The 22,538-nt window shown below is 40.3% G+C and overlaps 1 protein-coding gene across 1 annotated transcript in view; it reads left to right on the plus strand.

Annotated features, from left to right (window-relative positions):
• The window catches only part of Cenpf (centromere protein F), a 48,052-nt gene extending 34,225 nt beyond the window's left edge, over window positions 1-13,827 (plus strand). Inside the window, exons 13-18 of the mRNA XM_059281224.1 lie at window positions 48-2,873; window positions 3,826-3,978; window positions 4,370-4,529; window positions 5,753-6,226; window positions 7,741-7,919; window positions 12,808-13,827. Coding sequence (XP_059137207.1) covers window positions 48-2,873; window positions 3,826-3,978; window positions 4,370-4,529; window positions 5,753-6,226; window positions 7,741-7,919; window positions 12,808-13,011 — 3,996 coding nt within the window. The 3' untranslated portion in view covers window positions 13,012-13,827. The remainder of the gene's footprint in view (window positions 1-47; window positions 2,874-3,825; window positions 3,979-4,369; window positions 4,530-5,752; window positions 6,227-7,740; window positions 7,920-12,807) is intronic.
• Window positions 13,828-22,538: the final 8,711 nt, after the last annotated feature.

The following is a 22,538-nucleotide window of genomic DNA, read 5'->3' on the forward strand; positions in this document are numbered from 1 at the left end:
TTCTTCTAAAAAATAAAATGCTTTCTTGGTTTATATTATGTTTACAGGCTGTTCAGGGCCAAAATGATAGTTATAATATAAAAGAATCAGAAGTATATATTTCAGAGACTACAGTGAAAACACCAAAGCAGGACACTGATCAGACTTGTGATAAAGATGTTCAGCAGGACCTTTGTTTGGAAACTTCAATCACCGAGACTGAGACAGCTGGGCTCACAGGAGAGGGGTGTGAAGAACAGCCCCCAGAGACCAATTGTGGGGCACCAGCAGAGGACAAAACTCAAGACTATTCGGAATGTGTTTCTGAATTGTTTTCTAGTCCTAATGTGTTAGTACCCATGGATGTTCTGGAAGATCGGGGGTCTACCCAGAATCTCCATTTGCAGAAAGACACATCAAATCTGAATTTAAGATTACTTCCTGCAGTAGACGACTGGGACAAAAAAATTGGAAGTTTGCTAAATGAAATAAAAGAGGCAGATTCAAAACTCAGTTTAGAGGAAGTACAGCTAAAGATCAAGATGGAAACATGCCTACAATTGGAAAAAATAGTCAAGGACCTCAAGAAGGAAAAATCTGACTTAAGTGAAAAATTGGAGTCCCTTCCTTGTAACCAGGAGGTAGGTCAGAGAGTAGAAAGTTCAGAAGACCTTGGTTTTGACTTAGAATCGGGAGCAAATGAGTTAAGTGAAGCTATTAAAGATCATGAAGCCAACAGAGAAGACAATTGGAAGGCCAAATTTCTTGATGTGGAAAAGGAGCTGACCAGGATCGAGTCTGAGAAAGCTAATATTGAGCATCTTCTCCTCTCTGTGGAAGCTGGCTTAGAGGTGGTTCAAGCAGAGAAGCTGGGTTTAGAAAGAGACACTGAAAGTAAGCAGAAGATTATTGTTGGCCTTAAAGAAGAACTAGTTGTCGTCATAAGTGAGAGAGACAGGCTTCGTGGAGAACTAGATACTGTGTCAAAAGAAAGAAAAGCCCTGGATGAGATATCTAAAAAGATGAAAGAGAAAATAGAAGAGCTGGAGTCTTACCAAAGTGAGAGCCTCCATCACATTGAGGTGGTAGAGGCTGAGGTCAAGGACAAGGCAGAACTCCTTCAGACTTTGTCCTTTAATGTGAGTGAGCTAACAAAGGACAAAGCTCATCTTCAGGAGCAGCTGCAGAATTTGCAAAAAGACTCGCAGAGATTATCATCAGCAGTGGGTGAGCTGGAAATCCAAATCGGGCAACTGACTAGAGAGAAAGAATCATTGGTCAAGGAGTCTCAGAACTTCCAGGTCAAGCTGACTGAGTCAGAATGTGAAAAGCAGAACATCTCCAAGGCCTTGGAGGTGGCACTCATGGAGAAAGGTGAGTTTGCCGTGCGGCTGAGCTCAACCCAGGAGGAGGTGCATCAGTTAAGAAGAGGCATCGAGAAACTGAGTGTGCGTATCAAGGCGGATGAAAAGAAGCACGTCAGTACTGAGGAGAAACTGAAGGAAAGCCAGCGTGAAAACGACTCATTGAAGGATAAAGTGGAGAATCTGGAGAGGGAATTGGAAATGTCAGAAGAAAACCAAGAGCTGGTGATTCTTGATGCTGAGAATTCTAAAGCAGAGGTGGAGACCCTCAAGGCACAAGTGGATAAAATGGCCAAAAACCTGAAAGTTTCTGAATTAGACCTTGTCACAGTTAGGTCTGAAAGAGAAAATCTGACCAGGCAACTACAAGAGAAGCAAAGTCGAGTGTCAGAACTGGATGAATTGTGTTCTTCCTTTAGAAGTCTCTTGGAAGAAAAGGAGCAGGCAAGAGTACAGATGGAAGAAGACTCTAAATCTGTGGTGCTGATGCTGCAGACACAGTTAAAGGAGCTCAGAGAGGAAGTAGCAGCCTTGTGTAATGACCAGGAGTCCTTGAAGACCCAAGGACAGAGTCTAGACCAGCCAGCGGAAGAAGTGCGGCATCTGAAAAATAGCATTCAGAAGCTGAAAGTTCACATAGCTGCTGCTGAGCAAAAGCAGTGCTCCCTCCTCGGACAACTGAAGGAAAGTAAGCAGCATGCAGACTTGCTCAAGGACAGAGTTGATGACCTTGAACAAGAATTGCAGCGCTCAAAGGAAAACAAAGAGAATGAAGCTGAGAAGGCCAAAGCAGAGATTCAGACTTTAAAATCAGAAATACAAGGAATGGCCCCAAACATCCAAGATTTGAAGTTAGAACTTACCAGTACAAGGTCAGAAAATGAAAGTCTCATGAAAGAATTAAAAAAGGAGCAAAAGCGAGTATCTGAATTAGAAACAATAAATTCTTCAATTGAAAACTTACTGAAAGAAAAAGAGCAAGAAAAGGTACAGGTGGAAGAGGAATCCAAAATAAAAGTGGAGATGCTTCAAACTCAGTTACGAGAGCTAAACGAGACAATGATTTCCTTGTGCAATGACCAAGAGGCCTGGAAGACCAAAGAACAGACCCTGAGTGGTCAAGTACAAGCTCTTGAAGTTGAGAAGGCCCAGCTGCTACAGGACTTTGGTGAGACCAAGAACAAATACATTATTTTGCAGTCTTCTGTAAATGTCCTCACTCAAGAAGTAAAAGCTGGCAAAGAGAAACTAGAGAAGAAGGAGGAAGAGGCCAGGACACTGGAAGATCAACTTAAAGGTCAAGAGCAGCTTTTGTGTAAACTTTCCCATTTGGAAAGAGAGCAGCAACTCTGGCAGAAACAGAAACTCGAACTAGGAAATCTGACTGTGGAGCTGGAGCAGAAAGTCCAAGTGCTGCAATCCAAAAACAGCGCTTTGCAGAGCACCTTTGAAGCACTGCAGAATGCTCACAAGAGTTTAGAAAGTGAGCTTGGACTGATGAAGACAGAGAACGTATCACTTGTCCAAAAAGTAAGTGCCATAACTTATTTCCATGTGGAAGTATGGTCAGGAGGGAAGGACTTCCAGATGGTTCGTGGCTTTGTGTTTATAGGGTCTTGACTACAGGAATATTGAGTCAGCTCAGGCAGCTTGTAAGAGACTTTTTTTTTTTTTTTTTTTTTTTTTTTTGTGAATTGGATTAGGTTTTTGATGTGACGTGACTCTTGGGTTTGATATATATAGTTCCAGGTTCTTATTATCTGTAGTTCAGGTTCACCAGGGTGGAAACATCCCCTTATCAAGCTGAGAACCACTGTGGCAAGAGTGTAACAGATAATGATTAGGGTCTGAAGGCAGCCCCTGCCCTTTGCACCTTTGAAAGAAAGAATACCTAAAGATACTGATGTAATTAGGACCAGTGGAACACCCATGACTTCCAGGGTATAGCTTGAGAAAAATTAGCCTGATCAAGAGAGGGATTCCTTCAAATTAAATTTCTTGTTCAACAGATAATTAAAAAGGAATGTCCAGAAAATGAAGTCTATCACAACTATATTTTCCAGGATTTGTATATTTATAACTTTAATCCTTGGTGTGTTTCTATTGGATTAGAGTAGCATGGTGGGATTATTAAGAGACCTAAGAGCAGATAGAAATCTAAGACACTAAATACAAAAACACTAAGGCACTCACTCAAAACATTCTCTGATATTAATTCAAATTAAAGCCTTTGTAAAGGGTCGTAAGAATTAGAAATATTATTTGCCTTTTTTTTTTTTTTTTTTTTTTCTTACTGCTATCTTAAGTCTTTGCTGAGAAGAAAATGGAAACTCAACTAGTAGGTTTTGAGAACACCGGGTGAGTGAATTAGTAGGGGATCATCTGGTTCCATTTTCTTAAAGAGTCGGTGTGTGTTGTAACAGTGGTTAATTTAGTCCCAGCAGACCACCCAGAGCAGGTGCTGATGAGTATTCAATTCCAGGTTAACACAATGGTTGGGAAGGAAGCCCAGCTACAGAGGGAGCTGCAGGAAATGGTACAGAAGACAACAAGACTGAAGGAAGGATTCAATAAAGAGAAAAGAAGGCTAACTGAAGAGTTAAAAGTGCCTGTGGAAGAACTTAAGAGCCTCAAAGTAAGATCCTCCTGGCAGATTTGTTACCCTCTGTGAACTTGGCATGCCTACTCTGTGGTTGTCTTCCTAAGACATTCTGAAGTGGATCAAACTTGGTTTCAGGTTTTGAAGCCCAAACTTATATAGTGCTCAGACTTGTAGTGATTTTCACCATCTAACACTGTCATGGGCCTAGGAGTCATGATTCATGTGATGCTGAAAAAAATCCCAAACCCACACTGCCTATGGGGGAGACTGAGGCAGCTGAGTAGAGGGGGGCGGGCTATGAATCTTGAGATGTTATATTTTAAACATAACTGTACTATATGCTGCTTTAATATGTTTTAGTTGTTTCTCTATATACTTGTAAATGAAATTCAAGGTTTTAAATGAAATTACATGTGTTTTGTAGGTAGAACATCTTAAATATGTGAATCAGCTTGAGAAGGAATTTCAGCGTGCTCAGGGGAAAATAAAGTTGTTGCTCAAATCCTGTAAACAGCTGGAAGGAGAAAAGAGGACGTTACAGAAAGAGCTCTACCAACTTGAAGCTGCACAGAAGCAGAAAGCTGGTGGGTGCTCGCTGGGGCATATTGGTTCTCCATAGGCTGTCTTCTAAGAGTCAGCACTTCTGTGTGCATGCATCAAATCTGCCTTAATAGTCTGTCTTGTGCTCATTTTTAAAAGTAGTTTAATAGTTTCTAATTTCTGAATTGTGGGCTTAATGTTGTATGGTGACTATAGAATTCAGAATGAAGCCTACATTTAGATATAGAATTATTCCAATGGGGGAAAACCTGAATAGTACCTTTGGTACCTTTTGCTAATGGGTATCCATAAAGAGTTAGCCATTTTGGTACTGTTGGGGTGATATTTTTCTCTTCCTTCCTTCCTTCCTTCCTTCCTTCCTTCCTTCCTTCCTTCCTTCCTTCCTTCCTTCCCTTTTCTTTCTCTCTCTCTTTCTTTCCCTCCCTCCTTCCCTCTTTCTTTCTTTCTTTCTTTCTTTCTTTCTTTCTTTCTTTCTTTCTTTCTTTCTTTCTCTCTCTCTCTCTCTCTCTCTCTCTCTCTCTCTCTCTCTCTCTCTCTTTCTTTCTTTCTTTCTTCTTTTCTGCTCATTGGTAATTAACTATGCCACTTTTATCCACTCAAACACACTGCTTTCTCCATGAATAGCCAGTGGCTGGTGTGTGTGGGAGGCTTCTAGACAGAGTGTGGCAGGACAGTTCAGTGGTCTTTCTCATTGAGAAGTGTGATTGAAGTAGGTTTTGGAATCTGGGAGTTTTCCTCATGAATTGATTGCCACCCCTGGCATCTAGAATCTGACTGAGGTCCCTGCCGTGATGTGGTTCTTCTGTATTTGTACTTTCCAGTCCCTGTATTCTCTCAAAATGTTTTCATAGACTTTAGAGACTTAAATTTTCACAGGCTGGTATCTGTCCCCAAAACCATACAACATAGACTTTATGATCATTACTGGATTATATTGCTTATTCATTTGTAGGAGAAAGAATGGATGGGGAAAGGTGGGTGGCAGGGGGTGGGGGAGGATATAAAAATTTCATTTGCTTGATCTCTTGTAACTCTCTTATAATTCTCTAAGGGAATTTAAGTTGATGGGTTTTATTTAAACTTACCTACTAGATTGAGCTTTATAGTCTTCAGACATGAACAAATGGTCCTTAACTCCTAGAAAAGTTTAAAGAACAGGCTTTAAGATTACCTGCTGGGAACTGTCTATGATAATAACTGTGAGCAGCAGCAAGTTGTGTGTGATGTATTACTTTGTTTCCCACAGATTCTGTTGTGGGTGGTAATGTAGAGAAATTAATGACTGAAAACAAAGAGCTGAAAGAAAATCTTGAAGAAAAAATCAAAGAAGCAGATAAGTACTTGGATAAGTACTGTTCCCTGCTTGTAAGCCTTGAGGAGTTAGAGAAAGCCAAAGAGATGCTGGAAATACAAGTTGCTCATCTGAGTTCACAGCAATCCAGACGGCATCTCCACTGTTCTCCTTTACTGGATTCTTCGGTTCCAGGACCATCTCCAACCACTTCTGTCAGTGAGAAGTCAACATCTGGCCAAAATAAAACTTCAGGCAAGAGGCAGAGGTCCAGTGGAATTTGGGAGAATGGTAGCGGGACAACACCTTGTACACCAGAGACATTTTCTAAAAAAAGCAGGAAAGCAGTCAATTGTAGTGTTCACCCTACTGAAGACAAGGAAGAGATGAAGTTTGAGCTAGAGGGACTCCCAGAAGTCGTAAAAAAAGGTATGTATAGTTCACATACAGAATAACAGGGCTGAGGGTGTGGACCATGTGCTTAGCTTGCATGTGGCCCTTTATTCAATTCCTAGCATTAAAACACAGAAGTTTGAGATTTCACATAAAAATCAGCATGTGGAAAGATAGAAACCTTTACTTTTTAGGTTTTTCAGTTATTGCATAATAGCCCTAGCTGCTTAGAGAGACTAGTTCATTTTTAAATTGGCGATAAAATAAGTGTCTAAGATTAACTACAGCACTACAAAAAAAGCTGATAGGTTTGGAAAATGACTGCTGAAAGTCTCTTAGGAATTGCTGGTTTTCCAATCAGCTTTTCCTTTCTTGAGCCATGTGAGCGGGACAAGTAGGCTGGTTGACACTGACCTGGAAGGAAGAGTTTCCAGTTTTCATAGCTATTTGATATTGTTGCAGTCTCTAAGACATAAGCAGACTTTCCCCCCTGTTAATTTGGTCTTGATTTTTAATTCTTTATGATATTTGAGGCAGAATCTTACTGTGGAGCCCAGGCTGGTCTTGATCTTGAAGCATTTCTGTCTTAGCCTCTTTGTGCTAGGATTATAGACTTGTGCCACCATACCCAGCTTCAGTCATGTAGTTCTGTTAAAAAAAATATCTATAGCAGGTTGGATCTTTGGCCCTACACCTTGAAGTCAAAGCTGATGGGAGGAGTTATGTTCTGGTAAACGTGGTTCCAAAGTATTTAGCTAGCTGTCCTGTAAGTGATGTATTCGTAAGGGATTGAGAGCATTGCCTGTAGTTCGATCTGAAGGCCACTGTGGAGGGCCCTGTGGAGTGTCTTTGTGATTAGCCTTCTCTCCTTGTCAGCAGTCAGGTCAGTTCCTTTCCTGGAGGGAGACTATGAGCAAATACGAAGACACTCAAGTCCTGAAGTCACTGTTAGTGTCCATTCTCCGTTTCCAGACGAGAGCTGGCCTTGTCCCATCCTAGTTCAGCTGTGTTAAATGCCCCTCCTGTCTTAGAGACTGCAAGATAATGCAACCACATAGAAGAAGCAAGACTTTTTATTTTTTTATGTGATTCTCCCTGATCCTTTTTCCCATCATGGTGTCTTTTTAAATCTTTTATCTTTCTTTTCTTTTCCTTTTCTTTTTTTTTGGTTTTTCGAGATGGGGTTTCTCTGTGTAGTTTCGGTGCCTGTCCTGGATCTCGCTCTGTAGACCAGGTTGGCCTCAAACTCAGAGATCCACCTGGCTCTGCCTCCCAAGCTCTGGGTTAAAGGTGTGCGCTACCACCGCCCAGCTTTTTATCTTTCTAATAAGGGATAACCTGTTAATTTTCCAGTTGATTTGATGACCACCAAGGCCATTATGTAGTGTAATACATTGTTCTCTATGGCTGGGGAGAAACTATGTTTTGCAGTTATTTTTACTGTTATTGAAACTTCGTACACGTACAAGCATCTGTACTCCATCGTTAGCCCAGCTAAAACAGAAAGTCCCTAATGAATGCCATTACTGACAAGCAGCTCTTGCCCTTAGGGTTTGGTGACATTCCTACAGGAAAGACAAGTCCATATATCCTGCGGAGAACAACCATGGCAACCAGAACCAGCCCCCGCCTTGCTGCACAGAAGTTAGTGGGATCCTCACCAATACCAGGCAAAGAAAACATTGCAGAGTCCTCAAAACCAACAGCTGGTGGCAGCAGATCACAAAAGGTAATCTGTGAATGTCATTTCCTGCCTGCCAGCCTGTAAGTCTGTTAGATGACCCAGGGTTGGCTGCTGCAGTATTTGACTCGGCCTGAGTGAGCAAGTCCAAGGATACATTTCAGTTTCCTGAGGCCTAATCTCCTTTACCCAAAGGACTGCTTGTAAATAGCTTCCTGGGAAGGGGTGTTAGGGGAACTTCAGCACATTTGTAAGAGACTTTCAAGCATGGCTTAAAAGGTTTAAAGAGGTTGTTTTCCTTTGGGCCACAGGTTCTGGTCACTGGGTTTTTCACTCTATTCATCTCCCCTCTCCCGTCAAAGCTTCTGATTCTCCTGGACTTTATTCTTTACATTGTATAAAAGGTGGAGAATATATGCTCAGCTGATTTTTATTCCTAATACTGTAATTCATACTAGCAGCACCATTTCTGCACACAGTACATGTGTTTTACTTAACTTTTCTTTTTAAATTCCAGGCTTGGCTTAAAGTCATTGTGTAGCCAAAGATGGCCTTGAACTCTGATCTTTCTGCCTCCAGCTCCTGAGTGCTGGCATTAGAGATGTGCACCACCACTCCCTGATTATGCTTGGTGCACACTAGGGCATTCTGCTAACTAAGCTGCACCCATTACTGTTACTCCCCTCAGGTGTGTTTGTTGACCTCTCACACTGGGAGACTGAATGAAGAAGGTGACATTCCTGAAAGATTGAAACCTCCACAGTTCACACCTCTCTTTTGCAGCTTGTTTGTAGTTCTCAAACTGGGAACCATGGGAATAGTCTTGGAAATTTCTAAAGTAACTTCAGGAAGTTTTAAAATTTGTGATGTTAGTTTGCTCACTTGTCAGAATTTAAGTATGCCATTGGATAACCTTCAAGTAACCAAAAAAAAAAGGTTTTTCACAAGTGTAGTTAGTGGTTCCTATGTGTCAGAATACAGAAACATTGGTGATTGGTTGTATCAAAACAGCAACACACTGCAAATTGGTTTGTTTTGATTGATGTGGAAATGCCATATATATTTAAACCTTGTCATACATTTTCTTATAGCTTATAAGTTAAAGTTAATTTAACAGTGAGGAAGGGTCTTAAACTTTTAATACACTGGAATGAAGCTGTCCACTCTTCATAGTAGAAGTAGTATATCATCCTTTGCAGTTTTCTCCTTCCCCTCAATTATTGTCTGGTTCCCTCTCTCACTTGGAATCAACTGTTGGCACTGCCAACAATATTGGAGTACAGTAGAGTGGGTCCTGACTTCCCCCACTGCTGAGAAGCTCTGTAGAGTAGCAGGTTTCCTGAAGGAGGGAAGCTGGGAAGCTTGACTAGAGCTGATGGCCATGGGATAGCCACAAGGCTAGGAATCAGGTGTAGGTGCTATTATAGACTGCCATTTTCTAGATAACGTGATACGGAGCTCCCCGTCCGGCCTGAGTTAAAAAAAAAAATTCTGCTCCTTCCTCTCGAGGCTTATGTGATACAGATGTTCTGTATGGCAGGCTCCCTTACAAGGAAACCGGCACTAAGCTAGGATCTGGACACCACTGTCAAAAGGTCCTTACTCCCTTGATACTGCTTGCTCAGATATCTGTCTTCTGATTTGCAGTATGTAGCTAGTTATGTCTGGGTTGCCTGTGTCATCATGGCTAATGAAAAGTCTGACATTTAGCAAATGGTTGTGGGATAAACGGAGCTCTGAATGTTACCTTGAGTGACTTTCATAATAAGATTTTTATAAAGATAGGAAACTGTCCTATGAAGTCACCACAGGGTTTTTTCTTCTCTCCCTCTCTCTCTCCCTCCCTCCCTCCCTCCCTTTATAAGGAATTGATGGTAAAAGCAGTCTGCATGCGATGTTCAGATTTATTACCTGGGAGGAAGAGTTTTGCACACTAGGGGGCCTGCACTCCTCACTGCTGGGGAGCCTGCTGGTACAGAGCAGTAACCATGGTTTTGTGCAGATTTGTGTTCTCTGCATTAGCTACATGCAGTCTAGTTGGCACCAGCAGTTAGGAATTACAAAGCAGTTTTCTGCACTTGAAGAATGGCAGGGGTCCTCTTGAAAAGAGGGTCTAGGAGACTTTCTGATTAGATTCACATTTTAAAAACATAGCCTACTCATTTTCACTTTAAGTCAGCATTTTCTGAGATGCTTTGTAAAAAAATGCAAGTATGTTTCATCATTTAGTTTAAAAAATACAGAAAAAGATTTTGTTTACTAAAGCAGGTACTTTGACACTCAAAACTGTAAATTCTCCTCTAAGGTGAAAGCTGAGTTCAAAGCAGCTCCTTAGTCATTTATTAATATCTGATGAATTCAAGGTAGGGAAAATACATTGGGAAGATGCATTGGGTGCATTGTTGTGTTCATCCTGTCTCTGAGATGAGGAAGCCCAGGAAATCCTACTCTACCGGAGACAAAGGAGCTGCTGTTTATATATAGACTTGATTCCCTGACTGCTTCTGCTTGGTGGGCTGTCCACATGGATAGTAGTGATGGCCTTGAGCAGAGGGTCAGTTAACAGATCTTTGAGGACATTGCAGCCCACCCCTCAATCCCCTGCTGGTAGGACTCATTTCTAGCAAGTTGCCCACATCTCTCTTCTCTCCCCATTCTGTCTGCAGACATCACTGGTGAGATAGGGAGTGGCACTGTCCGATAGATTCAGGGCCTTGCCTAGTTATGGGCCATTCAGAAGCGGACTATCTACATGAGCATTACACTCACACTTTACATTCTGATCGCAGAGTGTAACTGACTCAGTTCCATGTCAGAAGAGCCAAGGAATGTTCTGCAGTCACTTGGTTGGGTCTTGCTGTCTCAGTTCCTTGTCTCTGACCCGTCATTCTCCCTGCTTTTCTCCTTTTTTCTTTTGCTGAATGCACCTGAACACTTAATGTCCCTGTGACTGATAGATTCAAGGGAAACCCTTGTCGTGGTCTCACTGCTTCTCTCAAAGAGAAAAAAGAATGGTAGTACCAGTAAAACTTCTCCTTTCAACTTTTCACACGGGCTAATTGTCCACCAACTCCTGGTCTTTGGCTACTAGTTTTTCAGTGTCCTGTGCACATGATCTAAGATAGAAGCAGGCTTTGAAATTTGCTGTGTTTTTTGTAATGCAACGTCTCTAACTGCCCTTTAAAGTCACATGCTTCCTGTAAAGAGAATATAAATGGAAAAACAAGCTCCATTCTTTTTTCCTGTTTCAAAATGGTACCTGGAAATCTTACTTAGGGAGTGTCTGTCGTGTAGTTATTCTTGGGACACTTCCACTGAAGACCTAGCTGTACTTGCAAAATAGCTATTCTTTTGAAATTTTCATTAATCTTTTTGTTTTTGGAGGGTGACGTGCAGTACTGGGCAGAATTGAACATAGGGCTTTGTGCATTTAGGCAAATTCTCTACCAGTGAGCTCCTTTCCTAGCCCTCCTTTTAATTTTAATTTTTAAGACAGCGTCACTCTAAGTTGCCTGGCTGGCCGGAATTTACTCTGTAGCCAGTTCAAGCAGGCCTTGTAAACTGCTGTCCTCTTCCCTTAGCCTCCTGAGTATCTAGGTTGGCAGGCCTCGCTGGGCCCCTTAGGTTTCTGGCTGTCTTTTGCTTTGTTTCCTTTTGTTTTGTTTTTAGCTGCACCTCACTATTGGGCAGGCTAGTCTTGAACTCCTGGGCTCAACTGATCTCGAGTCTCTCACCTTGTTGCTGTTTTCTTCTGAAGATCCTGTATATGAAACTTCCCTTCTTGCTTTTAATTTCTTGTTCATGTACCTCCTTACTTTCACTTTATTTTGGGACAGGATCTTTTATTGGTCTGGAGCTCACCAAGTAGAATCAGCTGTTGAGCCAGCAATCCCTAGAGCACTATCATGCCCAGTCTTTTTATGTGGATTCTGGGGATTGCATATAGGTCCTCATGTTTACAGGGCAAGCACTTCATAGCCTTCTCCCCAGTACTTCTTGACCTTATTCTCAGACCTGATTTTTCTTCATTATTCTATATATCATAAATTTTGACTTAACAACTACATCAACATCTTATCCATTTCTTAAAGTTTCGTTTTCTGGTATAACCCCTTTCATCTAAAAGATACAACATCATGGGAGATTTATTCTTTCTGGACTTCATTATTAGCATAACTGTCTTCCAAATCCAGTATGGAAACAACACTATTAAAAGAGTGATTGAGAGCCTGGCAGTGCTTGGGAGGCAGAGGCAGGTGGATCTCTGTGAGTTTGCCAGCCTGGTCTACAGAGTGAATTCCAGGACAACCAGGACTACACAGAGAAACCCTGTGTTGAAAACCAAAAAAAAAAAAAGAAAAAAAAAAAAAAAGAAAAGAGAGTGTGATTGACACTTCAATATGGGTCCTAGGTATTTGACATGTTGTAAATAGTTTTTTCCCCCTGAAGTCAGTTTTATGCATTTGTATTGCACTTACTGTGAATGCAGCAGGGATTCAGGACCAATGAGTCAGGTTTAACTCTTGCTTTCAGGGAGGAAGATATTGAGATTTTACTCCCTCCTGCAGAAGAGCTGACCCAGGTGATCAGTTTCATCCCTTGGGAGTGGGAATGTGAGCAGGCCTGACGGTACAGACCTCTAACTCCACCAATGAGGGAGGCTGAAGCATGAGGATCACAAGTTCAAGGTCTCTCTGGCCTATGGAGTGAGTTTAGGGCTAGTCTGGGCAATGTAATGAACCTCTATTTCAAATCCAAAGTAAAAATAGGGCTGAGAATGTAGCTCACTGGTGGGCTACTTGCCTAACATGTATAACATGGTTCAGTCCCCTATAGAACAAAACAATGACAACCACCAAAAAATGTGACTGTGATTTTGAACCACTGAAAAATGTAGATGTGATTTTGAACGTCTAACAAATTATGTATATTGCAGGTCAAGGTTGTTCAGCAGAGCTCGGGGGATTTACACACTGCCTTCCCAGAACACCTAGAGAAGTCTGTCACAGCCAGTAATGTTCCTGGGAGAAACTCTGCAGAGAGCCCCAAGGAGGGCCTGAGGGTCAAGCAGGGCTACCCTGCCTCCAGCCCAGCTGCAGGGCCTGACCAGAGAAACAACGAAAACTGCCATGTCCAGTGAAATGTCAGGGTTGTGGAAGGTGGCAGTATTCAAACCAGTCTGCCTGTGGGGACTTGTCTTTGAGCCACAAACACTATCACTAAAAAATAACTGAATCCTAATGCTCTATGTGGTCTTCAGGTCTCTCCATCCGTAAGTTGGGGAAAGTTTGGAAGCACCTATTACCTACTTCTTGTTCTTAAGCACGGTGTAAATAGTTGTGGATAGAGCTTGAGAATTTGCTGCAATTAAATGGGAAGCACCATAGTGACTTGCTTGTATGAATTTACACTAGAAAACCCTGCAATGATTTGATTTAGGATCTTCTTGTGTAAAGTGTTAGGTGTGAAATAGTTGTAGATCAAGAATTTGAGCTGAGTAAAATGAGAACCTGTGTGAATGTGGTGTCTTCATTCTTTCAATGTGTTTCATAACCCCCGCTCATATAACCTGTACATAATGTGTGGGGGGCATTGGGGTGTATATTTATTTCTAGTTAGATTGTTGCAGACACCTTAGAGGTGATATAGATCATGTTTACATTCACTATATTTTTCTTGTTAAAGTCATCATAGTTCTTTTGGTATACATGGCTGTATTTGGTGATATATTAAAATATGTTCTCATAAAAATCTTTGTAAAAATTATTTTGTAAGTATAAAAGCATTGTGACTAGTGGCACCATGTAATGTTAAGATGTTTGAACAATTGGAACATATATTTGAATACCAGTATGCTTACTGAATATGAGACATACTTTGGAATGTTGGTCATACACATGGTATAAAAGTATGGATACCTTGTCCTCATTAAATCACATCAGCAAAGGTACAAGAACGGGATTGTTTCTATCTGTTGTAAAGATGGAGGCATTTAACCCACATTAAAACCCTTGACTAAGCCCCTGTGCCCTTGAATAAGGGTAAAAAGGTTTTCAGGATTTAAATTAGTAGATAATTTATTCTTGGTTTTCACTTCAGATTGGTATCCTAGCCTTCACAAATAGCCATTAAAAAAAAATGTCTCCAGCATGGTTCTATGTAGGCAGACTTTTCTTTCCTGCCCGCCAGTTCCCAAACAACTGACATGGAGACTTAATATTAATTATAAATGCTCAGCTGATAGCTCAGGCTTATTACTAACTTACTCTCACAATTTAAATTAACTGATTTTTATTAATTTAAATATTGTCCTGTGGCTCGTGTCTTTACCTGTCCTCCAAGTATTGCTCCCTCTGTGTTTCCTAGTGACTCCTCTGACTCTGCCCTCCTTCCCAGCATTCTCTCTGCCCCTAAAATCCTGCCTAGCCATCAGCCAATCAGCTTTTTATTAACAATGAGAGCAATACATGTTTACAGTGTTCAAATATTGTTCCACAGTAGTTCCACTGTTGGAAGATAAACCACTAGCGTTAATCTGAACAGTGTGCATCTTCTTGAAAGTGTGCTGGCACAGTCCCAAGTGGTCCAAGGAGGGACTGCTGGGGTCAGGCCAGTAGCTTTAAGGAATGCCTCCAGTGAAAGATCCCACACAGGGTGTTGCTGAGTACTTTCCAGGGTCCTCTTTTTGTAGGTTCCCCCATAGCTCTGTTGTGACGTGGAATACTTCTATTACTAGAAGCAATGGATTCATCCTTCGGTTGAGTGTGAAGCTGAGGGTAAAGAATGGTTTGTTAGTTGCAGCAATGAGCATGTTGAAGATGGTTCTTAAAGCAATGTCTGAATAGAAAGCAAAAGGCTTTCATTGGTAAAACACCAGTCATGTGTGGGCACATTCCAGGCACATGCTGTGTATGGAGTGAGATTGTAATGACAGATTCACTGTGTAGCCTGGCTGGCCTAGAACTCATCTGCCTGCCTGTGTCTCCAAAGTACCAGGGTTAAATGCGTATGCCACCATGCCCGGTAGGTCAGTACTTAAAACTTGAGTACTTGTGATCCCTTTTCCCATGAGACTACCTGATATGTAAAATAATCAGATGTCTGCTGATAAACTGTAAGTTTATTTTAGGCTAATGGGGATGTGACTCGATGTTCAAGTATTGTGTAATATGCTCAAGGAATGGAGTTTGATCCTTGTGCTACCAGCAAAGCAAAACCTAAAACCTTTTGATGTACATATGATTTAACCATTTTTTCCAATTTAACCATTTGCTTCCCAATGAGATGAATGAGTATCTTTATTTTATATAAAGAATGAAATCTTAGCTGAGCCTTTGTTACTGCAGGATGTAAGCGCATTCAGTATTTCCCTGAGTTGACTGATGCTCCCATTTTATAATCATCAGTGGGAACCCTGCTCCACATAAATATGTAGTAGAAGATGGTGTAAATATATTCAGAGCCATTTCAGAAATATAAATTCTGTCCCAATCTGAAGCCAAAATTCATTTAAAAATTGTGTGTGTGTGTGTGTGTGTGTGTGTGTGTGTGTGTGTGTGTGTAATGAGTAATGAGTTAACAGTTTTTTGTTTTTTGTTTTTTGTTTTTTGGTTTTTTTTTTGGTTTTTTTTTGGTTTTTTTACATGGCAGGGTTTCCCTGTGTAACAGCCCTGGCTGTCCTGGAACTCACTTTGTAGAAGGATGGCCTCGAACTCACTGAGATCTGTCTGCCTCTGCCTCTCAAGTGCTGGAATTAAAGGCAGGTGCCACCACTGCCCCGCTCAAACAGCATTTTTTAAAACCAAACATTCTGGGGTTGGTGAGATGGTTCAGTGGGCCCAAACCTGATTATCTGAAGAGGACAAGCTTCACAAAGTCACTCTCATCTCCAAACACGCATGCAATACCAGAATAGTACAAATTTAAAATCAATCCAAAGATAATGCCAATTTGATACATGCTAAAGAGTGACCACAGGAAAATACTGTCTCTGTTGTCTGCAAACAATTGTTTTTATAACAGCAGAAACCTTAATATGCAGTGTAAAAAGTGTTGAATGTAAAAACACTGTAATTCACATCACGTAATAGTGTCGAATCTGAGCTGTAGTGTGACCCCCTAACCCCAATTAAGTTACATGAGTTGCCACCCATAGTTTTAAAAGCTGTGCTTAGGTCCCACATAACAGCTAGGTGGCCTTGGTTTATATGGCTCTATGTCTTTGGATGGCCTAACCTCAAAGTTAACTCACCGTTTAGAGGGATAGCAGTCATTTTCCTGTGAATATGGAAGTTGGATCCTAAAAATGACTAACACTTTATAATCAGAATTGTTGAAAGTTGGCAGCATGGGTCATGAGCTTGGGCTATATATGTAATGGAAAATAAGTGTGTTGGTTCCAGTGTCTTATAGAGTGGCTGAGTTACTAATAGAACACCAGCTGATTTATATGGGGAAACAAATCAAGTTCAGAGATCTGGGGATTTAGTTCTCATCTGCACAATGAAGGGAATGGTGTGGTGGAAAGAAATTTTCCTTGAGCTGGAACTGAAATGGCTGTTTGTGTTTGTGACAGTTGTCAGGATTCCTGTGGGACAGCATATTCAGTGAGGGAGTAACATCTGAGATTCAAGTGTAGCCTGGTTCCTTAAGAACCACCCCCCTACACACACTCCAGTGTGTTTACCTTCAAGATTCATTTGAGTTTTCTTATTTGATTCCAAATTGATCTGTCTTTTCAGTGCTGTTAAGTTTCTAGATGTATTGACCTGGAAAATTTAGGGCACTCCTTTGAGTCTACAAGGGGCAATGGATTGAGTCTGCAAATGACTTCTAACTACTTTCAGGGGCTTAGAACATTGGTTGTCTATTGGTGAAATTATTAAGGCCACTCCATGTAGTTAAAAGGAGATTTATTTAATGGCGTAACTTAAAATTAAGGGATAGGTAGGTCATGGGGTCTGGGGAAGGTGTATCGCAGTCCAGCCAGCGGTGTTCTCTGGAGCTCTGCTTGGCCCACCTCCACCATCCAGGGTCCCGGAACTGAGAGCGAGCCCTGGCCCATCCAGATCTCGGGTCTCCAGGCGCCTCCCTTGGCCCCGACTTGTAGGTGTGACAGTTGCCGAAGTCTCAATGGGGGTTGGAACTTCCAGATCAAAGCTGGAATGGCTACCTACTACATCTCCCTCCTTTTGTCTAAATAAGAAAGTTCTAACCTAATACAAGACTATATACAAAGGAATGGTTATCAAATATTGTCCAGGAATAATGAGGGATAATGACCTAGATAAGATGGAACTACAACCAATGCAAACAATATCAAGCAAGAAACACATACTAAAATCCAGAGAAGTATAGAGCATAGGTAAGTGGCATGTTACAAAGATCATTCCAAAAGGTGTCCTATCCTAAAGAATGTGAATCTAATACTTAATATGTTCTATCTACTAAGTTGTAACTATAACTGCTAGTCTTCAATCCCATCAAAGACCTGAGAAGGAATATAATGGTACCTGCGAAATGGTAGATGGATGCAAGCAACTTTCGGGAATCTTGCAAGATTAGACCGAGACAGCTGGCAGCCTGGACAGTCACCTAATGTTTCTCAGCATTGTTGGTGCATTCAAATTGGCTACAGGCCTAAAGTATCTGACAGACCATTTTCAGAAGCAGGAATTCTGAAAGACCATCTTACCCTGTCTTGGCAGAGTACAGTGGTCGCTTTCCTTGTGTCCTGCTTGTCCAGAAAGGACAGATTGCATTTGTACTGTCAGCCGTTGAGGCAAGGGCAGTTCTTTGCCCAGTAGGCCATTTTGTGCCAAGAAGACAAACTTCCAAATGGAAATGTCTTAGAAGCCCAACATTCTCTCAGGATCAAATTGGTGCAGCCAGGAGCAATTGTGTCTCATGTCTACAGAATTCTAAGTTATTTAAATGCCATATTCTCTAGGTCTATGAAGTGTTTGAAGATTACCTGTCCATCTGACCTATGTATCTGTAAATCTGGATAACCTAACTAACGTAACTATAGAGATGACTATAGGTGACTATAGGTGACTATAAATCTATAAGTCTTATCTACTGAAATAACCTAAGGACTAAGGCTTCACGTAAACAAGGTAAACAGTCTATAAGCAAATGTATGGTAAAGAACGATGACTTCAAAATTGTGACAATACACAAGATATAACAGAGGTAGGAATATATAGTGCAATATGCAATAGGACAATAATCTTAAATATATATCAATATACCGAATATCCTAAACAGAAGTAGAACATACATAAAGTATGACAGATATAAATTTACATTTGTATCAATATACAAATATTTCAAATAAGAGTAGAAATATATGTACATTATTAACAAATATAGTTCTATATTTGTATCAATATACAAATTGTCTTAAACAGGAACATAAAAATAGTTTACATTTGTATCAACATATAAGAATCCATAACAGTGCAAATTACAGTGCAAATTATCTAAGGCTGCTATTTTACTAAATTTGTTTACTAGTATATACAATAATCTACCATAATATCTTATACCTATCCATTCCATTTTTTCTTTTCCCTTTTTTCTCTCTCTTTTTTTTTTTAGAATACTGAGTCTAATATTTTCTTCCACCCCCAACCCTATAACCATCATCCATAACCCTGAGAATTATGAAACCTAAGGGAGAAGGGGCGTCGTTTTCTTAGAATTGCTTCCTGCTGTTTAGGGGGTGATGTTATCTCTGTTGGGTACTGTGAGAAAGCTCAGATAGTTAAATCTCAGTTAGACTAACTGTAGGTTCTGCGGCAAGTCTTAGAGTAATGGGTAAGATTGTCTGAAATTCTGGCAAGAAGTGTAGCATGATGATGATTACCATGGCATCATTCTGGATTGGGTAGAGTTGTTGTTGGGGCCCCATCTTCCTTCTGGAGACTTCTGAGATTGCTATTGGAAAAACTTATTTGTTATCAAAATGGAAGGTTCGGATTTAAAGAGGACATAGCATGTAAGAAAGGATTCTGAGAAATCAAGAGTAAGCATGGAGAGAATTAGAATCTAGAAGACAATGGTCCCTTTTTATTGGTTTCCTTCTGTCCCACACCAGAGGGCTCTTCTGATACGGGACTGAAGAATCTCTCAAACTTTTCTTTTAGCAATATGCTTGGGTTTAGAGAAGGAGTGAGCCAATTCCATCTCCAAAGCCAGCTTGGCTTATAATTGAATTGGAACCACAACTTTTCTATATTGATAGAGAGAGAGATGTTAGACAGTGAGATTTTACCGTGTGTAGATTGGTACCAATAGATTCTTTCTTTCTGCTGTAAACATCTGGATATCCAAGGCCTTATGATTTTTGGAAGATGGGTATTTCCATTATCCTGGAAAGACAAAAACAGAACCCTACCCCAACCTTTGATTGTTAATTTTTTCTTACAACTTGTAGAGATGTCACATTGGTGGATGATCTTTTACTTCTCATCAAGGGTTTTTTCCTGTTTGAATCGAATTTTTATTAATTTTGTTGGTATCCATAGCTTTTCTTCTCCTGCAGAAACAAAGGCAAAACCCCTCCCCCAACGTAGAACATATCCAGGTTTCCATTCTGAGGTCAGCACATTCTTGAAATAAACCGGTTGGTTTAGCTCAGGAGTTTTGTCTGTCGTCCAATGTCTCTCTGCAGCTGTTGTTCCTTTCTCATCAGCATTGAGAAAATTCAAGGTTAATAAAGCACTATGCAATCTATTTCTAGGAGTCATTGTTACCTGTTGCTGTTTATTTAGCATATCCTTTAAAGTTCAATTGGATCTTTCTATGACTGCTTGGCCTGTGGGATTGTGTGGTATACCTGTAACAAGCTTTATATTGTAATAAGCAAAAGATTGTCTCATTTTATTGGAGACATATGCTGGGGCATTGTCTGTCTTAATTTGTACAGGTATTCCCATGATGGCCATAACTTCTAATAGGTGTGTAATCACAGAATCAGCCTTTTCAGAACTCATAGGAGTTGCCCATTGAAATCCTGAATAGGTGTCAATGGTATGATGTACACACTTCAATCTTCCAAATTCTGCAAAATGAAACACATTCATCTGCCAAATTTCATTTCTTTGTATACCTTTTGGATTGCTCCCTGCAGGTAATGGAATTTAGTTATAGATGGAACAAGTAGGACATTTTTTCACAATATCCTTAGCCTGTTGCCAAGTGATGGAGAAATCCTTCAAACCTTTGCTATTTACATGGTATTTCTTATGAAATTCTGAGGCTTCTAGCACATTACCTATTAGTAACTGATCAATCTCATCATTACCTTGTGCTAGAGGTCCTGGCAGACCTGTATGGGATCTGATATGTGATGTGATATATATATATATATATATATATATATATATATATATATATATATATATATATAGGATGTTCCCTTTTTCTGATGATTTCCTGCAATTGTATGAATAATGAAGTTAATTCTGTATTATCAGGAATAAATTCAGCAGTTTCAATATGTAAAACAACTCTCTCTGCATATTGAGAGTCAGTGACTATATTGAGGGGTTCTGTGAAGTCCATCAGTACCATAAGAATGGCATATAGTTCTGTCTTTTGTACAGAGCTGTATGGACTTCGTACCACTTTACTTAAGTTTCCTGATTTATATCCTGCTTTTCCTGATTTATTTGCATCAGTATAGAATGTGAGGTCTCCAGAAATTGGCTTTTGTTGTACAATGTGGGGAAGGACCCATTCAGTCTTCTTTATGAATTCTATTCTCTTGCTTTTGGGATAGTGGTTGTTAATCTCTCCCAAAAAGTTACTGCAGGCTCTCTGCCAGTATTCATTATCTTTCCATATTGATGAAATTTCCTCATTAGTTAAAGGTACTACAATTTCTGCTGGGTCCATTCCTGTCAACTGGCGAAATCTTAGTTTACCTTTTTGAATCAAATCAGAGATCTTTTCTACATAAGTCTTTAATTTCTTATTTGGTTTATGTGGTAGGAATATCCATTCCAATGTAATATCTTCCCTCTGCCTCAAAATACCTGTTGGGGAATGTCTGGAGGGGAATATGATAAGAATTCATTTAAGTTCTGGATCCACACGATCCACATGTGCTTCTCGAATTGTCTTTTCTACTAGAGCCAATTCCTTCTCAGCTTCAGCTGATAATTCTCTTGGACTATTTAATTCTTTGTCACCTTCTAGAGTATTAGCCAAATTTTGTAGTCCATCTTTGGGTATTCCCATGATACCCAGTAAGTTGGAAATGCTTCCTAATAACTTTTGAAAATCATTAAGAGTCTTCAATCGATCTCTCCTTAGTTGTACCTTTTGGAGTCTAATTTTTTGTAGCTCTATCTTATATCCTAAGTAATTAATAGAATTTCCTCTTTGTATTTTTTCAGGAGCCTTTTGCAGTCCCCAGCGAGGCAAAACTTTTTTTTACTTCTTCAAACATGCTTTCTAATGTATCTAACTTTGGATCAGCTAATAGGATATCATCCATATAGTGATAAATTATGGATTGTGGAAACTTTACACGAATTATCTCCAATGGTTTCTGCACAAAGTATTGGCACAAAGTAGGGCTGTTTAACATTCCCTGTGGGAGGACCTTCCATTGATATCTCTTGACTGGCTGAGAATTGTTATAATTAGGTACTGTGAAGGCAAATTTTTCTCTATCATTTTCTTGTAAGGGTATGGTAAAGAAACAGTCTTTTAAGTCAATAACTATTATAGGCCATTCTTTAGGTAGCAGAGAGGGCAAGGGCATCCTAGTCTGTAGGGAGCCCATTGGCTGAATTACTTTATTAATAGCTCTCAGATTTGTCAGCATTCTCCAATTACCAGACTTTTTTTAAATAACAAATACAGGAGAATTCCAAGGGCTGGTAGATTCTTCAATGTGTTGAGCATTTAACTGCTCTTGAACCAGCTGTTCTAAAGCTTGTAGCTTCTCTTTTGTCAAAGGCCATTGTCCAACCCAGACAGGTTTATTAGTTAGCCATTTTAAAGGTAAGGCAGTTGGTACTTCTGAGAGTTCAACAGCAGTCGTGCTCTATTTGTGAACAGCCTGAATGGTTGGTTCCTGATTTTTATAGCATGTCATGATATTATTCCTAGGAACATGCATTGGTCTGTATTCCTTTTCTGAAAGTGTAGGAATTTTAATCTGGGTATTCCACTGTTGTAACAAATCTCAGCCCCAAAGATTTAGTGCTACATTTGCTACAAATGGCTTCAGCCTTCCTCTCTGTCCTTCTGGCCCTATGCATTCAACCCATCTCGAACTCTGTTTTATCTGAGATAGGGTGCCAATCCCTAAAAGTTGGACATCTACCTCTTGAAGAGGCCAATTTGGATGCCATGATTTTGGTGTAATTATAGTCACATCTGCACCTGTGTCTACCAGGCCCTCCATAACCAGGCCATTAATTCGAATTCTAAGCTTTGGTCTTTGTTCATTTATGGAAGTCTGCCAAAATATTTGTTTTATAGTGTTCTTTGTAAACTGTGATCCACCTATTAGAGCTGTTTTATCATCCATTGCAGTATCGGTTTTTACATTAAGCATTGGTTTATTCAGTTGTCCTGGAGAGGAATTTCTTTCACAGTGGCTGGTAATGTTCGTACTACATTTGATTTGGGGGCCTGCAAGAGGCT

Source organism: Peromyscus eremicus, chromosome 15 (assembly GCF_949786415.1).
Source record: "Peromyscus eremicus chromosome 15, PerEre_H2_v1, whole genome shotgun sequence".
Lineage (NCBI taxonomy): Eukaryota > Metazoa > Chordata > Mammalia > Rodentia > Cricetidae > Peromyscus > Peromyscus eremicus.